This window comes from Strigops habroptila, chromosome 5, assembly GCF_004027225.2.
Source record: "Strigops habroptila isolate Jane chromosome 5, bStrHab1.2.pri, whole genome shotgun sequence".
Classification (NCBI taxonomy): domain Eukaryota; kingdom Metazoa; phylum Chordata; class Aves; order Psittaciformes; family Psittacidae; genus Strigops; species Strigops habroptila.
In genome coordinates, this window is record NC_044281.2 from 18,538,576 (window position 1) to 18,561,484 (window position 22,909).

The following is a 22,909-nucleotide window of genomic DNA, read 5'->3' on the forward strand; positions in this document are numbered from 1 at the left end:
AGAAGCCTCGCCTCATGGCTAAAACCCTGCCCAGACGGAGGGATGCTGAGAGGCAGGAGAAGGGCTGTGACTTACCATTGCTCCTCCATCCCACATGGTCTGGGAGCAGACCTGGTTCTGCTGCTCTGGATGCTTTGGAATGGAGAAGACCCATTCCCCATATGTCTGCAAGTCTTGGCAGTTATATCTTTCTTACATTTCTTTCTTCCTTTCCTGCAGTGATAAAGGGAAGCTTCCAGTGACTGCATGTGGTGCCTTCAAAGAAGAGGAATTCTGCCTTGTTCAGACACATTGACATTGATGTCTGTCAAATAGTTTGGCGATTTTCTATAATTTTCCTTTCTGCTACTGTCTTCCAGGTGCACACGTTCAGAGGCCCACACTGGTGTGAATACTGTGCCAACTTCATGTGGGGCCTCATTGCTCAGGGAGTAAAATGTGCAGGTAACAGTCATTCAGTCTTCTTTTTCTAAGACAGTCCTAATGTTGTAACTATTTAATATGCTGCCTGCTCCATCGTAACACTGCATGCCAAGGGTCAAAAATCAAAGGAAGCCTGTCTGCTCTCTTGCTGGTGGTTTCAGGTGCCTGTTTTGGTAACATCACTGCAGTGACGCAGAGCACCTCTCGAGTGCTCGTGGAGGGGAAATGATAATCATCAGTAAGGGATTTGGTTTTTTTCCTCCTTTTAGAATGGAGGAGAAATAGGCAGATGCATTGTGAGCTTTATTTCTTTTATACCACTTGTATGTGGTACATGTCTGTGGCAGATGTGAGAAACTCACTGAGGATCTTGGGGTGCAAGGTGGGCATCAGCAAGTTTCACCTTGCTGTTGTGAAAGAGGCTCTCAGGTTAATTTTATGTATAAGCCAGCAGACCCCCAGCATGCCACAGACCCTAAGTCATGTCTCCTACTTGCAGACTGAAAAGAAAGAAAGAAATGGGATGATGAATAAGGGATGCGTACTGAAACGTTACATAAATATTCAGGTGCCGGTAGAAATGTATTACACGCATGGGTGTCACTGCAGGCATTTCTGGGATAAAGCCTCTCTGAAGTAAAACAATTTGTCAGTTTTATTGATACGATTCTTCTGAAAAGAAAGGACAGTCAGCTTTTTTCAAAGGCAAAAAAAAAAAAAAGTTAAAGGATCAAAGTGATCAAAATAGTTTGCTGTATTTAAAAAGTATTTTATGACATTCTAGCAAGCAACCACATTTATAAAAATGGTGCAAAGAAATGTTGATGTATGAAGAGCTGCATGTGTTGCCCTGGAAACTGAATTTTCAAGCTAATTTAAGAAAATCTGCTCTGACTAAAGCTTTCTGAAGTCTTGTCTCAAGCAAACAAGAAGGCTGTTTGTCACAGAACTGCAAAATAATGTAAAACTTAAAATAACTTATAGCCAAATAAGATTGAAATATTTTAAAATCCTTCTCCTGTAATTATTTGAATGTAATATTCTGTTGTTATCGATAGACTCCGTATTAGAAAGTGCAGCTCCATTTTAAGAAATTATTATGCTAAAATGGCATTTTCTTTTTCAAGTATTTTCTCCCTGCTAAGTATTTAGGGTTGCAGCCATGTCCTTCACTTACGAATGAAGATTGCTAGTGCTTTTTACTGCTGTTGATTTTGTACAGGGTGTGCAGTGCTAGAAGAGAAAGAGGAAGCCTTATTTTGTTCTTGAATTGTTCTCTGATTAAAGTAGTTATTTTTTGATGGCACATTAGCCGGTAAGTGTGCCATCTTCCTTCCTCACCTGAAGTAGATTCTTCAGTTCTGGCATTTAGGAGAAATAGCAAGTATTTTTCAGATTTATGTTAAGTAACTTTGATCCAGTAAATCAAAAACAATGAAGAGTATGAAGGCTTGCAATGCTGCATGGCGCTGTGGAATGAAAAATAATGCTGCTTTTATATTAAACCCAAAGTGCTTATGGTTTTGTGCTGCCCCCTTTTTTTTTTCTTTTTTTTTTTTAACAGAAGTAGAACTGATTTTCTGGTTTTATGCAGATTTTTCTAAATTCTGAATTCCCAAAAGCTTCCAAAGTCTGGTTTTCTTCCCTTCTTATGAGGATGGAAATAAGTACTGCATGTCTCCTTTTTCCTCCTTGCAGTGCAGAGAAACATATGTGTATTAGATGACTTCATAGGTTCAGAAACTATAATTAGGGCTTTCTATCTTGTGTAAGTTTTCGTATCGCTGTTGGTAGCTTCCAGTAATTTCTGTGATCTTATTTGTACTTTTAAATGCTGTGTTGTACGACTGCACTGCTTGCTGAAGTGTCAGGCATTGGGGCAGGGGGAGGCTGAGGTTTTTCGGGCCATCCTCAAGGTCATTGGGCACAACCAGGCGAGCTGCTGATGTGCAGCATTGTCAGATGGGGTGTGGGGAGGAGCAGGCGAGGGGCTATGCAGTGGCAAGGCTGCCGAGAAGCACTTCCTCAGCCTGGCAGGTCTGGTTGCTGCAGTGTGTGCTGCTTGGCTGGCTTGGGCTTGAGGAGCAGGAGAGCTGGGCTTCCCCAAGGGCAGGGGTTGCAGCTGACACATCTCGCTTGTCCTCCCCTCACCACAAGGCTAGCTTTTAGCCACTCACCAACCTCGGTAATAGCTAGTGGAGAACTAGGAGCTTCCCAGGGGATTTTATTCTCATAAATTTCATGGAAATCAGCAGCTGGGTAGAGGAGAGGGACTCCAGGCAGAGCCCCATGGAGTAGGCTCAGCAGGTCCCCAGTCTGCCTTATCTGTGCCTCACCTTCAGCAGTGTCTACCTGTTCCCGTCAGCTGAGGCTGTACAAACCATCAAAGCCAGAAACTCTACAGATCTAGGCATTGCGAAGGTGAGTTGGAGGTGCACAGCCACATAGTGAGAACCTGTGTAACCATTGTTAACATACTAGTGTGGAAGAGCTCAGGCTTGAGTGCCATGAGTTTGGCTGAGTTTACACAGGACTTGAAGTGTTGGGGGGGGTTTAAAGTAATCATTTTGCTTCTAAACTGAGCCATTTTAATACGGAAACAATGAGACGCAGTAAACAAGGAGCCACATGAGGCCTTTGCTTCTCAGAGTGGGTTCGTACTTCAGAAAAATTACAGCTTTTAGCAGGAGGCAGCATACTTGCATTCAAATGGGGTTCAATGCCACTCCAGGGAAATCCACAAAATCTGTTTGGTGGTCTGTATAATCATTTTATTGAAAATACCTATGAGGCAAACTGCAGTGATCATATGTAATTTTATACTTTTTAAAGCATTTGCTTTTTATAGCCAACAGTTGCACATCTCAAGAGGACTCTATTTGCTGTAGTGAAGTGATAAGTTTAACAAATACAAATAGATTACTGCATGGGCTACTCCTCAACCATTTTAAATCCTTTTCTCTGCAGAAGCATAAAAACATGCAGGAAGATAAGTGTAGGACAGTCCAAGACTGGACAACAAAGATAAATGTCACCCATTTCAGAAAAGAGGAGGAGCTGGAGGAAACAGTCAACAGATTAGTTTCTGTTACACAAACTGAGCCAATCCTTTGAAAAATAATAAACCAGAGCTAAATGTTCATAACAGTACACATGCCATAGCAACCGGCAAGGATGCCTTAGCAACTGAATGCCTTGACTCATGCTTTGTTGGAGTCCAGCATGACTCAATGTGTCCATCTCTGCATTCAGTATCTTGTATCTTGACAGGTACAGTCAGTATGATTAACCCCTGGAAGATGAATTCTCCCTAGCTTATCCTTGTTTGGGTTTTGTGGCAAACAAAAAAAGAGGAGTATGTATTTTCATTTCATAAAGATGAGAGGAGGTGGTTATGGGTTGAAGCAAGATATTGGCTGTCATCTTGACTACAAAGGTTTCAGGATTGATGCGGGCCACTGAACATGGAAAGACTTTTTCTTCCAAAATTCAGGCTTCCAAAATTCAGGCTTAGGGTGATGTGCAGGATTTGGATTCTTTAGGAAGTTAATTCATGGACTTAGTCTGTAGTTTGAGTTCTGTTGGAGGTATATCCAACAGAACAGGAATAATTTCTTTTTCCTTAGATGTTATTCTCTCAAATTTGATCTTTATTTCATCAACTTCTTTAAAGACAGGTTTGCTTCCCTAGAGTGAATCCTTTTAAAAGGCATCTGCCCTACTGCCTTGGAGGGCCAATGCTTCCAATTCTTGCATCCTAGCCAAAGGTCCTTAAAATTTTTGTGAGATGAAGACTCATCTCTATGCAAGGAATCTGCCTTTTCTGACAGCACGCTCCATCTCCAGCAGGCTTTCCTGCAGGCTTTTGCCATAAGTAGAGATGACTAAAGAAGTGTTTGAAATTATAATGCCACCAGCTTGTGTGAACACCGAAGCTCAGCAGAAGCTAATGAAGATGTAAGGGTTTACCCCAGCTTAAAATCCAATGCATGAACTTTACAAAAATGTATTCTTAATTACCTCCCCCCTGTGTAAGAGTCTCCCATGCTCACCGGCTCACCCCGTTGCCCAGAATGTGTTCAGGAGATAAACTATAACAAATCCAAAGAAAATTTGCAGCTCTGCACCAGGGAATTCATTTTATGAATGATACAAACACGTAACACCCAGTAGCATTAGTGGTGAACTGTGTGTGTTCTCAGAGACTTAAGCATGGCATTAATGATGCTGTTGTTATACTACCCCCGCAGACTGGTAGACAAGCAGACTAGTAGACTTGTTAAGCTGCTGTGTATGTCCTGTCCCCTTATCCAGCCCATCACAACTCTTCAAGCTACTATATAATCTCCTCCTTCTTCTGTACCCTTTTGCTTGTCGTTCTTAATGAACAAGTGATTTAATCAGAAGATTTTTTTGGAACAGGCTGGTTTAAGAACATTAATTAGCTTATCTTAAAGGAAAGATTTTTTTTCTTTTTTTTTACTGCATTTTACTGGATGCTTTTGATAGTGTTTTGGGCTGCTCCTTTTAACATCCGGCAGCACCACCCTCTGAAGAGCTGATAGAAATAAATGCGCAGCTGAACCATCCGTGTGGGGGCAACCAGCTGAGCCCAAGCAGTGGGCAGAGCCCAAGCCCTGATGGCAGTAAGCCCCAGGAGCTCATTTTCAGAAAGGTTGAACTACAGTCTCAGAGCACGATGGTTTTGTGAATTACTGCTGAAGTGTTTAATTTCCCCATGTCATCTGTTTCCTTCTCCAGTAATTGAAAAACATACAAGTGCCCTGTTTCCTTTGCTATTTTGTTTTGCTTTGTTATTAAACCCCTTGTGTTGGGATTTACAACAGCCCTGTGTTGCTCCACTGGTAAGTAAGGATGCAGGAGACCACAGAAGAGTCTGTCCACCCTCAGGCACTAGTTGTGCAGGCACAGTGCTCACGCTTTTAGTGCCTGGAAGAATGCTGATGCTCTTGTGGTGTAACTCAGCAAAGGGAAAGGCAAGGTGTGCTCATTGTGTTGCCCCATCTCAAGGTATTTTGCATGTCTCAGTCATGATAAGATCCCATTCTGCCCACACTTGCACCTTAAAAACACATCCAAGCTGTTCTGTGCACCCCGATTCTGCTGATTTCCCTGACTGTGTAGCGCACAGACAGCCCAGAGAGGGAACAAGAGCAAATCTCAAAGCCACGGCTTTGGGAAGGGGACTGCTTGGAGAACAGTCAATGCCGACCTCAGGCAGGTGGTGATGCTGCTGGAGATGTGTGCTGCCTGACAAGCTGTTCCACCAGCTCAGGATCTGGTGGTGTTCCTGCAAGGAATGAGCTCCACGATTTTGAAATGCTAATCAGGCAGGAGAGCCTTGCTTGAGAGCCGTTCCCATGGGGAAGCTATTCTGGAGCTATATATTCTTGAAACTGTAAGTCCTAAAGCGGCTTTATCTCCAAGCCCACACAGACCTGGAAGCCTTGAGCAAGCCAGCGGCCCATCAGGGGAGCTGTTGAGGAGGCAGGCAGGTGTCATGGCAGGAAGCCAGGGAAGTTTTTGAACAAACTGATCTTTTAAGACTTGCATAAAATCAAACCATTGCCGCCAAACGTGTCCAGCACTTGGAGGCACAGACCTATGCATTCTTTTGCGATAAGGGGGGATTGGCTTGTTTGATGGGCTTTTTTTCATTTCATAACCCCTGGTTTTTCTGTAGTATTAGGTGATTTTGTTGCCCAGTAACTAGCTTGCCCTCTTGAAATTCCTTCCTAAATAATAATGTACCCTATAGTGCATGATACAGTAGTATGGATGATAACAGGTTTGGGGGAGCGTAGAAGCAATTTTTGCCATGGTGCCGCTTAATAAAGTGGTTTAAGACTCAGGTGGGACCAAGGTTGCTTCCAGATGTGCATTGCACATTAACAAATAACATGTATGTAAGGCAGTGCAGCAGCTCAAGTGTTGCCACCTGAGCTGGAACAACTCTGCCGAGGAGGAGGAAGGTGGCAGACCTTCATAGCACCCTGCTGCCTTCTGCTTGGAAGCACAAAGTGCAGCACATAGGCCCACTGGGTTTGCTGGATTCATACACACTGCATCCGAGGGAACAGAAAACACTGTTTCCTATGATACAGAAAAAAGCACTAAATTATTAAAGGAAAGCTACTATCTCATGATTTGTTTATGAGAGCAAATTCCTTTCTAACCTTTTCACCCTTGCAAAAGTAACAAGGCCCGTACTTTATGCTTGTGCAGAACCTGTTGCCTTCACATGTCAGCTTACCTAAGGTGAGGGTGTTATCCCATCTGGCAGGTACCACAGTGGACCAGCCTAAGGCAATGCATGGTGCAAGCACCCCAGCTCCATTCTTCCCACCCTCCTATGCTTCCCATAAACCTCCGAAGAATCTTCCAGAGCTTTTTGCAGATAATGTAAATCTACCTTTTAGCTCCTAAAGCTGCTCCTCAGAGTGACAAAATGCATAAATTTTCTTTGGGTAATTCAAAAATATAATTAGAGTGATGTGTGTAGCATACGGTATCGTTCCAGTGGAGTGTGATCAGCAGCCATGTTAGCCAGTAAATCGTAAACCAAAGGAAATCTAAAACTGACTAAAGTCAAATCAGCAGTATAACAAAAAGCAACAGCTAAGTATATTTTAGTCTCTGCAAATATTTATAATGTGTACTCATGGGGTGGCACTAACGCACATACATCTTCTGGCTCTGCTCACGCATTAATATGAACACATTATTTGTTCTTTCAGCCCAGTGGACTAACATCAGTACTAGCTGTTTCTAAAACATTACCAAACCTTTCTCTAGGTATCACAGGAAACTATTGTCAGGCTGGTTTTAAATTTAATACCTCTCATAGAAGTAATGTCACAGCCCACCTGAACTCCTAGATCAATATGCTATTAAAATCAGGGCAGCTTATCACAGACTTTTAAACCTGTCATCTAAAACTACTCTTCCCCCCCAAAAAACATCCAAACTTCCTATAAACTCGCGAATTTATGACTGCCCTTTTTTTTTTTTTTTCCGGTTGCATTTGGTATGTTTGAAAGGTGGCCACAGTTTGATAGTACTGTAAAAAGGAATAGTAAGCATGACTTACAGTTCTGGTCCTGAGAAATCATCTCTGTAAAAGGTGAAATTCTGATTAACTGAAGTCTGCAGAAGTTTTCCTATTGATCTGCAAGGGTTCATGGCTGCATCTTTTAAATCTGTCCTGTATTATTATAGGATTTATCTGCAGATAAATCCTTTTAGGGGGATTCTTCTTTAGCTCCTCACCAATTAGTATAGCCAGCCAGCAGGTAAGCTCTGATGAACATCTGTAAGAAATGGGTAAGGCTCCTGATTACTTTAGATCCGGACTAAAGCTGCTAACGCCAACTCAGCTATTCTGGATTTACTTTGATATAACCAAAAGTAAGTAGACCCTAAATTTGAAATTGGATGAATCCTCTTGGTCTTAACAAACCCAGCCAAATCATGAAGCTCATGTGCAGACAAGGCAGGCAGTCTGAAGACTTCACCATGCAGCAGCACACAGAGAGATTCGGGACTCAGCTTTCTTGTTCCTTGCTAGTTGATTCTAAAATAATGGATTTTGAAGTTTTCATGAAGCATCTGCAATGAGAACAAAGGACATTTTTATTTAATAATAAAATTATTAAATAAAATAAAAAAAAGGAATTTGCTGCGTAATTCTTGTCTTAACAAGTAAGCTGAGTATAGTTAGAGTGTAAGGCTGGCACATTCCCAGTGCTCTGTGGAGAGGAGAACTGACCTCATCTCCTGCCGTTGTGCTTTTTACCTGTTGGAGTTGGTAAGGTATCATCCTTCATTCCAAGTTATCAACTGAACCAGAGACTAGTGGCTGAGACATGCCTGTTCTGCCTTTCATGAAGTACTGTTACGTGGGGAGAGGAGCCCATCTGGTAGGAAGCATGGCATTGGTGAGTTTCAGCTTCTCTGTTGGAAAAAGCACAATTTTTCTGTTGGAAATCCACTGAAATCTCCTAGAAGTATTTATTGGTGCAGAATTGCTAAAGTAAGGTGGTCTCCTACACTCACATAAGACTTATGTGAAAAATCTTCTTATTAGAAGGATATCACACATCCCAGTAATATTGAATGTAGTGCTCATGCATTTTCTGAGTATTAAGTATCTGAAATATTTCTAGGTTTAAGATGTTTCTCAGGAGGGTTTGTAAGCCCTTAAGCAGTGGGCTGGTACATAAAAGCTAATCAAATGCAAAGGAAAAACAAACAAGAGAGGAGAAAAGTTGACTTTTGCATTTGTAATTACTATTCTGGTGTTAATGAGGTCAGATTCAAAGCCCGTTTGAATCTATGGGATTAGCAATAACAGTTCTTTTCAGGAGCAAGGTGTTCACATTGTCACATTGAAAACATCTCTGTGAGATATTTTAATGAAATGAAACTCTCTTGTCTATAGATAGAATTATCTCAGTGAATGTGATAATTGTTTTAAGTCAAGAATAAGACACTTGGAAGCATGTTTTTCCTTTCTCTCTCTCTTTTTTTTTTTTTTTTTTTGGTATATTTTAGTCTTAATTGTCCTTGAATTCCCAGCAACATAACTCTGAGCTATATTGCTGTCTTGTGAAGCCGCTAATTTGCACTCTCAAAATCGCTCGTGAGACCTCGTGAGACACTGCCATTCCAGTCATATAGACACCATTTTTGACAGACATACTAAAGCATTTCACACATGTTGGAATGGGTGCTTCTTACAGCAATTTTAGGAATTCTATGTATAATAATTATATTTGCATTTGTAAATACTATTACTGCAAAATTAAGGTTTCAAAATAAAGGAAATCAAGAGTTAAGATTTCCTATGTGGTCTTAATTTGCTTCCCTTGTGTGTGTGTGTGTGTGTGCGCGCGCGCACGTGCTTGTGTGTGTTAAGACGTTGCCTGTAATTATTTGTCTACTTAGTATTTTTACTCCACAACTTCATCTTCATTCTGAAAGCAGAATGGATGTTACTTGCTTAATAGCACCTACTCAGTATTTTGGCTTCTTGTTGTTAAAACTGCTGTCTTACTAACAGCACAGTATTCAAACCTTACACCAAAGATGAGTGATTTTTCCTCTGCATTTCAACAAACATTTAATGAATTTGTTTCTACAAGACCCAGAGGAGGCAAGAACAGCTTCTCCTTCCCACATTACAGGTGAAGCACTGAGTCACTAGAGGGCTCGGCTCACATTTCCAATGAATTTTGGTTTAAGGCACAGAGGGACCTGGTTTTTCAAAGTTCAGACAAAATGTAGCACTGGGCACAGATCTGGGCTCAGAGTTTCCTCCTTCCACACCCCAGGTAGGATGGAGGCTGTGCATGAAGAACTGGTGTGGCCATGCAGCTTGAGGTCCAAGAGCACTTGATTAAACATGAGATTCAAGTAAGTGCTCTGGTGAAAGCAAGTGCTTTGGCTGCCACTTTTTCCCCTCTGTCACAAATGAGGCAACTGAGCAAACACTCTGAAGGAACCTGAGTGGCCAAACTGAACTTCTCCACACTTGGAGGGACAGCAGTTGAGCCTGCCACTGCCTGGGGCTCCAGCACGGCGCACTGTGACATGTATCCCAGGGGTACTCCTTGTTTGCAGGGAGCCAGGTATTGCATTGCTTGCTTTGCCCAAGGTGAGGTTCACAACACAAAATCACAGCCAGGTGGGAAGTGGAGCATTTGCACCTCCCTGGCTTGTACGTTAACCACTCCTCACAAGGAAGGGAGGCACTCGTGCACAGAAATAGCTAAAGAGAGTTTTAATCACCCATTTCATCTGGATTGGGGTTTGTGCAAGTTTTGACTGATTGAAGGTGACATGCTGAACTTTAATTGCAACCAGAGATTGGATGTTTTACAGAGGATCCTAAGTGACAAAGCTGGTTGCTTTACAAGCCTGCTAAGTAAACAAAGTGCTTTTAGCAGCTCACTGCAGCTGACTTAGTGGAAATTCAATTTAGTGATGAATTCTGGGGTTTACTGTTTTGGAAAGAACAAAGTCAAATAATCTATAGAGCATTAATGAAAATACAAGTATTGGCAAAATCAGCAGGAACAGAATATGAAGGGAATCTATACAAGCTCAGTACTGCAGTAGGAGAGGAAAGTACAGGTTTTCATCAAGGTGTTGATCCTTCAATCTCCTACAGCCCTTAATTCTGTGAAATCCAGGGGACTCCAAGTGGCAATGCAGCGAGGAACAGAAATGCTTGCAGAACTGGAGTCTCAGTGTATACTGAGTGCATGTCAAAGTGTGGTAAATGCCCTAACTGCAAAGTGCTGCCTTTCTCACTGGTTGCTATTTCCAGGGCACATGTGAGTCTGCATTGCAAACCAGGAGAAATGGCAGTAGAAACTGGGGGCAGTGGAGGAGGCTGCTCCTTACACAGGCCTGCAGCCTGATAGCATTGATCACAGTGAGGGCTTAGCTTACAGGGGACTGTATTGCTCTTCCCATCTTGGCTCTATAATTGATGGTGTTCTTCTAAAATTTTCTGTCCCAAACCCTGAGCATTATGCCTTGAGTGGTTTCCTAGACAGAACAAACATTTTTCTATAGCCTGATGTCAGTTAAGTTTCACTTAAACTAAATCTCATTCTTAGTATGTTTACAATAAAGCTGTGGAGTTGTTTGTTTATGCTTTTAAAAACCACAACAAATTTTTCCTAAGTAATTTTTAAAGTAAATAGAATTGGTTTGGAGCTGCCAACACTTTGTTTCAGGCACACCCTGTGAAATGGCATCAGAATTGCAGCTGCTGTGACTTCGCAAAGTCCTTTGTAAACTGCTTGGTAGTGAGAAACCACCAACCAGCTGGGTGACCCCTGTGTCTGTTTTTCAAGCCCCCTCTGAGCTGGGGAAGGGACCGTGTCAGTAGCAATGCTATGCATGGGCTACCATACCTGGCAAGAGCATAAGAGTCCCTGAAAGGCTTCAGCATGTTCTGCAGAGGGGTTGTAGCCTTCCAAGACCCATTCCTTCCCTCCAGCTTCCCAGGAGGTGTCTTAAGTGCCGTAGTCCAGGACTACGTTAAAGCTGTAAGCGTTAGGAAATCCTCAGCAATTTGGAAAGAAAGTTTAAATCATGTCAGCAGCATGTATAATAGTGGTAGGGAACATAACTGACCCTTAGATCCTGATTTGAAAACCCATATGAAAAATTTGTTACTTTGTGTTAGATCTTCTAGGGACAGAGGAAATGTCTGGGGTAGAAAGTCTGTCTTCAGATCTGTCCCTATCCCACGCACCTGATGGTTAAAAGGTCTCAACAGAAGTAGTAGTTGTGAGACCAAGTCAGAACCTGCCAGAGCTGTGTGTACTCCACAGTATCGACCTCAGGATACGTTTTCATTAAACACCAGCCTAATCATGTTTTAATTTTTCTCTCAGATTGTGGTTTAAATGTGCACAAGCAGTGTTCCAAGATGGTCCCAAATGACTGCAAGCCAGATCTGAAGCATGTCAAGAAAGTGTACAGCTGTGACCTCACAACGCTAGTAAAAGCACACTTCACTAAGAGACCAATGGTAGTGGATATGTGCATTAGGGAAATTGAATCCAGAGGTAAGGCATAGTTAATGGACTTAGGTTGCTTTACTGATAATCCATTTAGATTGATCTGGGTCATCTGGGTTTCTGCTGAATGTATGATTGCTCGAAACAGGTTTGCACAAGACATTTTAAGACTACCAATTACCCTGCACAGCTAATATTATACTTTGCATTATTTCGTGGTTCATACCCATTTATAATTTTTATAGACGCTGCTAGGAATTGCTTAATGGACAATTACTGCTTTATAGTTATATATTGGCACCTATCTTTCCAGTAACACTTTTATTAGAAAAATTAAGTGAATGTGCTAAAGCAAAGGCGGTTAGTATTGATGTGCTCCCTCTTGCTGGGTCCCTTAGCCCACATGGAGTATCCTTTTCTAGGATTAGAGTTTTTGTTTTCATTCAGAAATAATGATTGAACATCAAGTATGCTAATCTCAGTTATTTTTAAATGGGTTGTAATTGGTTTATCATGTTTCTTCAGCTCTGAAATCATTTGCGTAAACATAATTTAGTGCTGATGTACCAAGGTAGCTAGTGCAAGGGTCAGGGTTAAAAGGCCAGGGCAAGATTTCATTCTGATAAGGCTTTTAAAACGTCTGCTTTTTCTGCCTTAAATGAAGAACCTGGCAAAGGAAGAACTGGATGGAAGGGAACTGGAAAATTGAGACTAATTTTAATCTTGTTAAAATGTTCATTGCAGGTCTTAATTCCGAAGGACTGTACAGAGTCTCAGGATTTAGTGATCTTATCGAAGATGTCAAAATGGCATTTGACAGAGGTACAGTCTTTCCTGCATGCAGAAACTTTGTGCTGATGTGTTAAATATAGCCATTTTTTCTGCACAGCCTCTGTCTGTCTCATGCTCCACTGCATCAGTGGTCTGAAGGAGTCCGGCGGCTGTGCTAGCAGAAGGGGAGTCTCCCCATCAGAAAAGCATATCTGCTTTTGGCCTTTATTACCAGAATCTACTTTTCTCCTTCCATCAGTATCTGTGCTTCAATAATGATGTGCACAGGAAAGGACAAAGCTTTCTGAACTACTGCCCTAGTTTGCAAATAAAGCTACGCTCAAGGGGGTGGGGGAGGGATAGAGGGCAAGTGGTGAAGTGCCTGAAGAGGGCTGTGCAACTTAAATCCGTCTTTCTGGATGAAAGCTCCGAAATAATAAGATGAATACAATAGTGCAAACAAAATTTGAATTACTACAGTCTAAAAGAAGGTCAGTGGGAACAAACTCTTCTCTCTGAGAAAAGACAGTGGGGAAATTAAAGGCTTTCCAGCTGCAGTCCCCCTATCCCAGTAGAAGACGAAGCCAAAATCCATGCTGGAAGCTCTCTGTCCTGTTTCTCCGGAGGACTGGACCTATTCAGACATCTGCCTCCTCTGCAACGTTAGCAGGGTGGGGATGTGCTGGAGAAGCCAAGTTCTGCATGTGTGTCCACTGTGGTCAGGAGTAGGTAGTACGCTGTAGCTAAATGGTGAACACGTGTTTTTCCTATAAAATGAGGAGGCTGTGGAACAACTAAGTTGGTTTTCTTTCTTTTACATTTTTTCCCAGACTCCCCTGATTTCTCATTCAGCGCTGACAAAATGTGCTGTTTGGCAACACAATGTGTTCTGAAATAGCTAAACTTCCACACATTAATACAAGATAGAAATTGCTAGATCAGGCAGGCAGGTTTTCTTTTAAAAAATAAACTGCATTTTTTGTAGTAATTTGAAATGAAGAAAGGATACATTTCTTTATAAAATGCTTGAGGTTTTCATCCTGAAAAGATGAATTTCACAGCCCAGTAACTGTTTTGCTTATAAAAGCCAAAATCTGGAGTTGTGTCCTTTTTAATAATGTTTGCTTAACCAAGTTATTATTTTTCTTTTGAATGCTGTTTTACATCTGGTTACATTTCCAAGGCTTTAATGTCAGTGCATTCTCCACACAGATGGGGAAAAAGCTGATATTTCTGTGAATATGTATGAAGATATCAATATTATCACTGGTGCACTTAAACTGTACTTCAGGGATTTGCCAATTCCACTCATCACATACGATGCCTACCCAAAGTTTATAGAGTCTGCAAGTAAGTATAACACATTTTCCTCCTGGTTTTCATTCTCTTTTCTTCTCCTTGTTGTGCGGCACTTGCCTATTAATTTCATAGCTGTCCCATCAGCTCTTACCCTGCATGCCCTATTTAGTAAGGATTGCAGGAGTGAAGCTGCACTGCACATTACGACATGACCGCATGGTTCTACGTGATCATGGTTACATTTTTCTTTGCCTTTGTCACCAGGAATGCTTCCTTTTCATCACGCATTCTGGATTACATCGCTTTGTTTGTCTTGCATGAATCCCTGGTACTTCACAGTGACATTTAAAGTCTGTTGGTTTTATGTTGCCAGGGAGAAGGTGATTTATGAAAATGGTTAAAAGTAAGATAAGTCTATGTTTATAGAGGTGTCCATTTTGAGTGTTTTCATAAGCTGATAAGCACTCATCCTTAAGGCCACCTTCAGTGAGTCTGAGAGCACAGCAGCGAGCCCAGCTGGAACATCTCCCCCCAGCATCCTGGCTGCCTGAAGCATCTCTGCAGTGTAGCAGTCACACCAGCCACACCTGTAAAGGTGTGAGGTAGCCATGGGTAGCAGACAAGGGCTGGATGCTGGCCTCACTGCTCCTCTGGAGAAGGCTCTTTCGAAGTAATATGGACACAGCCAAAGATGCTGATGGCAAGCTTCCCAGTATCTTCTGCTGTCCCAGGGTTGCACCTGTAGATTATTTGTGCAAAACTAGTCCAGTCAGCAAGGATTGCTGGGGGGATTATTTTAGTAGGCTGCAGGGAACCTTTCAGTGGAGTGCTGTCTGCTTCGGGTAGTTTTCTCTGTCCAAAACCAGTCACGTCCTGACGGTGCTCTGAGCGCCTTTTTGGACAGGCAAATCCTCCATTATGAAGTTTGGATAGGTTCTGGAAGTCGGTAATCCAGCAGAGCTGTGAGACCCTATCTTCTCTGCAGGCCACCGTTGTCTTTCTGCGTGTGAATTCTGGCTGTACACGTGGTGACAGTTGAACATCTGTGTTTCAGAAACCACCGATCCGGATGAACAGCTGGAAATTCTCCATGAGGCGCTGAAGCTGCTGCCGCCTGCACACTGTGAAACGTTACGGTATCTCATGGCGCATCTGAAGAGGTAGGTGGGCTGGCTGGAAGGAACTCTAAGCTGAACTCATTTTTAGCTCAGTCGGTGTTAGGACCTCCAGAAAGGTGTGGGCAAGTCCCACCAAATACTGCAGTTGGACTGTGGTGGGGAATGATAGTCTGCACCACAGCAAATACCCAAACACTGGGGTTTATCCTACTGATATTTGCTCTATGTTCAAGGTTACAGTGAATATTTATGGTAAAGAAGCCATTTGTACCTCTGGGAATAAGTCATCATTCCCTGGGCAGGTAACTAATACAGCTTGGTGGCTATAGACTGATGCTTTTTTCTGCTAAGTCTCATCTACCCTGGTCATCCTCGACACCCTAAAAAAGACAGCATACACTAGGCTTGAGCTGATCCTGATTTGGCACAGTGTTAATTTGCCCTCCAGCCACACATCTGATGAGGTCTGCCAGCCGTTCCTCATCAGCATGGAGCCCCTTGTTCCACCTACCACCTTCTCAAAACCATAGGAACATAAATTCTGTCTGAGGTTTCTCCTGCTCCTCGAGACATGACTGAGGTTGGTCAGTGGGCTAAAAAACTGTTAGACACCAATGGATAAATATCCAGTGCAAGAGCACAGGTTCTATTTCTTTCAGGAAAGCAGGGAAAAAAATCAATGCGGCATGTTAGGGTATCCATTTGAGTTTCTTGAGTAACGTGAACTTACTGTCAATATATAAGAATTATTCCCATTCCTTAGAAAAATACTTTAAGCTCTCTTCTGCTTTTTTCATTTTGTAGTTCTTCTACAAGTAGGAATATGTTGACTCTGCTAAGTGCCTCAGGCAAAATTCAGCTACAAGGCTTCTGCCTGATTCGCCCATTTATTTCAATGACATTTCTAATGGATGTTTTAGAACAGACACAGAGATGAGAGACACAGGAACAAAAAAGCTCACCTTACTGCTTGTGAAGTGTGAAGTTAATTTTTCCGTACCCTGTTCAAGAGTGCTGTAGTTAGCAAGTTGCTTTTGCTCATTGTATTTCTGGTATAGGTGAATGATAAGGTGGAAGGGTGACAAAATTCACTTGGTTTTAAACTTCCTTTTAATACATTTGCTAAAAAGAGCTGTGGTGCTCAACAGGCTGTTGTCTTGCTGCTGAATTCAAGTAATCAGATGCAGCTCTTTTGTCTGGAATAGTTACAGACTGAAGATGCAGCAGCTTGGAAACATCAGTCTGACTTGTTTTAAAATAAAAATTAAGGCAGAAGGGGAAAAAAAGGAAGAAAAATCTTGAATCCTTTTTGTATACCAGAGGATTTGTTCGTGCAATGCAAGATGCCACAATGGTGAGAAGAGAAATAACTTAGCCAGACTCTTCCAGTTGCTGTCCCTGCATTCTTAGCTGTTTTTGGGAATCCTTGTGGATTCTTTAAACTGTAGTGTGTGTTAAAACATTTGAATAATCTAAATTTGTTTTGTTGAACGAGGCAATTCACCATGATAAACGAAGCAGAAGCTTAGGCTTTGAGGCGTGTTTGTGTCTCCTGCACCCATTGTGGTGGGCAGAGCGATGGGGACACTCAGTGTTAGGACACCTCAGGCAGGCTGTCTTCTCCTGCCCCCCCCATGTGGGAACCTGCCTTCTACATGCTAAGGTAGAGCAGCATAGGAGAGCACAAGCTGCCTCGGAGCCCACATGAGGAAATACCATCCCATGACCCCAGAGACCATCGTGTGCAGCACTGACCCTTCTGGCATTTGCTGAGCAGACATGTTTCTGCGGTAGCCCCGGCAGAGGAGGCCTATCCTGTAGGTATAATTCTTCTCTCAGATCACATTTGAGGAGGTGGCCTGCAAACCTGCCCCACAGCAGGACCTCAGCCCACAGCTTTGAACAGGTCAGGTTCCTGTGGAGCAGCAGGACGTGGCGTCTCCACCTCCTCCTCTCCTGCAGATGGGAACCAGGCAGCGGGAGGCTTCCCTGCGCTGGGGGCTCGGCTGTTTGGCAGCTGCTGAGGACCCCAGAAGAGGCAGGAGTGGAAGTGGGCCTGTCAGAGCACAGGTTTAATGACCTGCTCAGACTGCCATGCAAATGGGGTTATAGTGGGACCCTGGTGGTTTCAAAGCTGCCCCAAAGTGATGACTCACTTTTTTTAGTACACACCACAGGACATAATTTGTCTTGAAGAGGAACCATGCGTCCAGTTTAGCACAATTAGCCTGTAGTGAATAAAGGCAGGGAATTCATGTATAATGTGCTTCACCCCCATTGCTGTCATATGCATGAGAGAGAAGCAGTATGGCCACATGGAGCCATGCTAGCAGGGAAACCTGGGCAGAATCCCACCTGGGTGGGCACAGGAGCGCATCTCTAGTGACCATAAAACTGCCTAAGTAATGACAAACACGGTCGGCTCTCCATAGGAGTGGCCTCTGAATGGTGCCGCCATAAAGAGCAAAAGCAAGATTGTTCTGATTTGTCTGAATTCACCCCTCAGCCCCCTCCCTCACTACAGAGTGCTGATCCCTCCTGCAAACAAACAAGGTCTGTGTGCACGGTAGAGGACCGAGACACCTGACTCACCGTAAACCTGCACAGCATTTGCAGTCACTAGCCTCTGAGTGTTTTCACCTGATCCTTCCATATGTGTCCCGCGGGAAACAGCATCCTCTTATAGGCTTTGGAAAAGACAAACATTTCTGTCCCGTTTCTCTGGCTTTCAACCATATGCAGGCACAGTTTGGCACAGAAGGAATGTGAAAAATACCGTTCTTTTTTTACAGAGTAACACTCCATGAAAAGGAAAATCTGATGAGTGCAGAGAATCTGGGCATAGTTTTTGGACCAACTCTTATGAGAGCCCCAGAGCTGGATGCGATGGCTGCGTTGAATGACATCCGTTATCAGAGACTTGTGGTGGAGATGCTTATAAAAAATGAAGACATTTTATTTTGAATATTTTGGGGGTTTTGTAATAAAAAAGGAAGCAACAGTGTTCTATGGATGAAGGAATATTTTAAAGTAATTTAATGGCTCTTGTCGCTGAATTCCATATTTGCTAGAGCTTTCGATGTATTCAGGATAAAAATGAAGGAACTCTTTGTTGTTCTGTAGTGCCATTCAGCTGATGTTGAAAAAGGTTAACACATACTTTCCAGTACTAGTAATCCTGGGTGTTTATCATGTTAAAATAAAAAACGAAAAGCCTAAAGCTATTGCATGATTTGCTCCCTGTTCTCCCTGTTCTGGTGAGACTCATTCCATGAAGAAAACAACTGAACTGGTGCAGCATCTTTGTTCTGGATAGTTTGTGATTGTAATTCAGCATGTTTCTCCGTGTAAACCTGTTGTGAATTTGCTTTTATGTTCTATGTAATTGGTTTCTGATACTAAAAAGGCGGCTGACTTATGTGAAATGGAGCCTCTGGCAGTTTATTGACTTTTCATATCATTCTCTGCCACTTTGGGGGCTGATTTTCTTCTTGGGTTTCTTTCAATTTTTTCATCAGGTAGTAATTTGTTTTTAACAGAAACAAAATGTGTACTTTAAATGTTACTTTAAGTAATTCTCCATGATGTTTATGGTGGTTGCAGTGAAATCTGCAATGCTGAACTGTGTTCCTTTATTATTATTGCTATTTCAATTGTAATTTTGTATTTTTATCTGGCATGCATATATTAATTTATTAAATTTTGCTTTTAGAACTCTAACGTTACGCTATTTATCTTTTCTTAACAGACATGTTTCAAAAATACAGTTTGTTTCATTATTTACATTGGTACTTTAACCAATGTAAATTGTTAGGTGTTACTGGTTCTGGCAAGACCATTCTAATCTAAATACTTTGGAGCCTGACACTTTGCTAAAGGTCTCATAGATTCCTCTTTAGTTTGAAAATGTCTTTCTTCACTGTCCAAGGTGCCTCTCAAGAATACTTCAGAACTCTTAAACCAAAAGAGTACTCTCAAGCCATCTACTACTTCATCTTTTACATACATTTTGTTATAATTACCTAATGAACTGGAATTGCTGTTTACCATTACACAGTTGTAGCTGCCCAGAGTAGGTGAATACACCACTGAATCTCTAATGCAAATACATCACAGAACACTTGCTTTGTGCTTGAAGTGTTCAACTCTAGTGCAAGCGCTTTGGCCTGCCCTGCAAACACCACCCAGAGGAGGAGGAATAATCCCCCAGCAATCACAACCAGCTGTGCACCCTTCCTGTCAGCAATAAGGTGCCTCCCTGTATCCCACCCCCTTCCTTAATAGCCTGGCCAGGAGAGGAGAAGGCAGCTCTCCTAGAAGTGGGGACTGAAAGATACCAGGAAGGAAGGGATGAAGCTGGGGTGCATGCTGGTAAGCATGTGGGGAGCACTGCTCTAGGCTGGGGGGCTGCTGGGGAGGCAGAGCAGGGGGAGGCTTTGAGAGAATATAAAGTTTTGGGGGGTTTTTGTGGGGGTTTTTAATCTTCTATAGCACTAAAAGTGACTTGCTGCTGTAGCTCCTGTATTAATTAGTGTGCATTATCACTTTATCCCAATGAATTGGCACAACTGGAAAATTATGTCTCTGACCACAGCCTTGTATGTCTGCCCCCCCTTCCCAGCCCAAGAGCAATGGCCCATATGCTTCCCAGTCACATCTGCCTTGCACTCTCCAGCAGCCACATATGTTCACTGCTACCTTGTTCTGAGCCAACTCCTAAACATACTGTGTTTACCCCCGCTGCCTTGACAGCATGCAATGCATTTCCTCACTCCTGTGCTGCCTAATGGCCCTGTGTATCCCAGTCCTCAGACAGTCCATCACTCCTGCCTTCCCTCCAGGGCACGTTACAGGTGCTCTGGCTGGCCCTTTGCAGTGTCCTGTCACTGCAATCAGCTCTCAGCTCATTGGCATGGCAGCGCTCCTGTCACCAGGTCTGTGACCAGGAGGTTTCTAAATAATGCTGGCAAGGTTTTGCACGCACACGTTTGACCCACTTGTTGCTCTGCAGTGCGTGCATTACTTGTTATGTGCTTGTCCCTAATACCATCACAACCAGCTATAGCAAAAGTATCCTTTTCTCAAAGCACCCAGCGGTAGCTGATATGAACCATGGCCAGGGAAGGGTATGGCTCAGCCTCAGCAGCTCTGGCTGTGGTGGTGGCACCTTGTGTCCTTCAGCAGCCCCAGTGAGCCAGAGGAGCCCTCTGCTTACCTGAACAAAAGGCGCCTGCTGTTCCCCATTGCTGTGCAAGCCAGCCTGAATTAGGTTGGTGAAGTCCCACTTCTAAAGTGTATAACAGGAAGCTTGTAGTAAATAGGGGTAATTAGGATAATTAAGTTTTCTTCTTGTGTGAAATATCCAGCACCTCCACTTCGGTGCAGTGGCAGATGGGTGCTGCAAACACTGTCTGCTCCCCTTGCTTTACAGGTGCCTTCAACTGCACTTAGAAGAGCAATGGCTGCTGAGAGGTGCAAAGCTAGATCAGAGACAGAGAAAAAACACCCAAAATAGCAAGCCTAGATTTGCCCTGGGGATAGTCAATTTCTCCAATGCATGCAGGGCAAACAGGACTTGTTAGATACTACCAAGTGCCTGTCTCCTGCTGGAGATGCCTTTTTTCTAGCAGAGTTTAACAAGTGACTGTAATCATGGAAGCTACCGCAGGAAAGGAGAAAACCTAAAATGGGGACCCACCACTGAGAGAAGAGCAGTCAGTTCGCTGACCAACTAAAAAAAGCCAATCAACCAAAACCAAGCAGACACTGTCAGCCTGAACTATTTGAACATTGAGATTATTTGGTGTTAAGCATATTCTGAAGCTTTATCATCACTTGGTACCCAGTTTCCTTCATATCTCACTAGAACACAAGACTTGGTGAAAATAAAGCGTGTAATAAGGTGTAATAAGGACTTGTTGTTTACTGTCCTTATTACGGTAAACAACAACCAAAAGCCCAGCTCAAGAAACATAACTTTTTCTCAATGCCTGTACACCCCCTCCCTAATACTCCCTAATGAGCAACTGTGGCAGCTAGTAGGCACAGGAGCTTAGGGGTCAGGCAGCCAAGTCCTGGTGTAATAAGCATGCTTCATTTTCACCAAATAATCTCAATATTCAAATAGTTCAGGCTGACAGTGTCTGCTGATCACACTGCTCGCCCTATGCAGGACAAATCCCTCCCCACAAAGCATGGGTTTCTTGGGTTTGAATCACAGAATCGCAGACTGGTTTGGGTTGGAAGGGACCTTAAAGCTCATCTAGTTCCACCCCCCCTGCCAAGGGCAGGGGCACCTTCCACTGGACCAGGTTGCTCAAAGCCCCATCCAGCCTGGCCTTGAACACCGCCAGGGGTGGGATATTCACAGTTTCCTTGGACAACCTGCCCAAATAGGCAGGTTGTGTGCTGCATTAGGGACAGGAACATGGGGTGGAGGACCCCAATGAAGTACTTGCTTGACTTTGAATTCCCGGAATCTGTACCTAGTGACTTTTTTTTTGATCTCTTTAATTGTGATTTTTCATTTAGTGTGTAGGCAAAACCTCCATTTTAATCTTGGGTTTGTTAGTATCCTAATGAAATTCTGATCTTTCCTGAGTGGTAACTATTAAAGCAGATAGTACAGAAATAAATGTAGTCTCTGCAGTGAATTTGATACTTCTTTTTGCTAACCAGGAAAATACTTTGTGTGGGCATATAAGCAATTACATTATTTCAATTTCATTTACCCATTTTCTTAAATGCAGAAAACTAGTATTTATTAGTTAAATGACAATGCAATAAATAACCTAGGTCTCTAAAAAGTAAGGGTTATCACTAAGTTGATTTGTTCTCTGAAGGAATTGATTTCCATGATGTTATGTCTAGTTTAGAAGTTGGCCTTATTGTCCCTAGTGCCGTGGGTATGCGTCTACAGCACAATGTGGGACTGGACAGAGACACTGGAGCCACCTCACTGGTGACATCTTATCAAAAGGCAGTTGGCCACAGTCAAAAAGATGGGAAAGAAGGGATTAAACTGGGAAAAAATTCTTCCTTGGACTTCTAAAGAAGAAATGAGGGGCACTGGTGAGAAGTACGAGTAGTTCTTAGCAGTCAGGGAACTTGTAAAGAGCATGAGGGAAAGTAGGTCTTCAACAAGGAAAAAGGAAGGCAAACATTAAAAATTATGGAGGCAGTGACTAACTGTTAAGAATGTGTGTCCAAAAAAATTTAATATCAGAACTATTGGGGGAAAAGCTATTTAGGGCAGTGCTTGGAGGCATAATTAGGAGCTTTAGGATGGAAAAAGGGAAGAAATCTTGTGGCAATTTCAGGAGTGAATCAGCCCAGCGGCATAGCACAGGGTTACTTGACCTCTTATCAGCCAAGCCAGGCCTCTGCAACATGGTGCAAGAGATGTCCCAGCTGGAGGTAGGCTGGGCACGGTGCCCCTTGGTCCAGCCTCCCTCCCGATGGACCCGCTGTGCATGGCATGTGGGACACCCCGCGGGAGTGTGACTGTCCTGAGCCTAGGTGCAGGGCTCCTTCCCTGGATGAGGGCAGGTCTGCCACCAGCTCCCCGCCAGAGGGATGCAGTCATCCCCGTTTCAGACTGTAGGACACAGGGGAAAATGCTTCATACTGTGGCTGTAGGCAGGGAGCCTCTGACAGGGCTTCAGGAGAGCTCTGCAGTGAGGGAAGCAAGCTGCCTTCTGAAACAAGAATGCGAACTTCTGTTTGTGCCAGATTAGCTGA

At 43.1% G+C, this 22,909-nt stretch overlaps 1 protein-coding gene across 1 annotated transcript in view; it reads left to right on the top strand.

Moving 5' to 3' along the window:
- Nucleotides 1-18,889, top strand: part of CHN1 (chimerin 1) — a 103,098-nt gene extending 84,209 nt beyond the window's left edge. Inside the window, exons 9-14 of the mRNA XM_030487135.1 lie at nucleotides 360-444; nucleotides 11,856-12,029; nucleotides 12,726-12,803; nucleotides 13,965-14,102; nucleotides 15,106-15,211; nucleotides 17,962-18,889. Coding sequence (XP_030342995.1) covers nucleotides 360-444; nucleotides 11,856-12,029; nucleotides 12,726-12,803; nucleotides 13,965-14,102; nucleotides 15,106-15,211; nucleotides 17,962-18,133 — 753 coding nt within the window. The 3' untranslated portion in view covers nucleotides 18,134-18,889. The remainder of the gene's footprint in view (nucleotides 1-359; nucleotides 445-11,855; nucleotides 12,030-12,725; nucleotides 12,804-13,964; nucleotides 14,103-15,105; nucleotides 15,212-17,961) is intronic.
- Nucleotides 18,890-22,909: the final 4,020 nt, after the last annotated feature.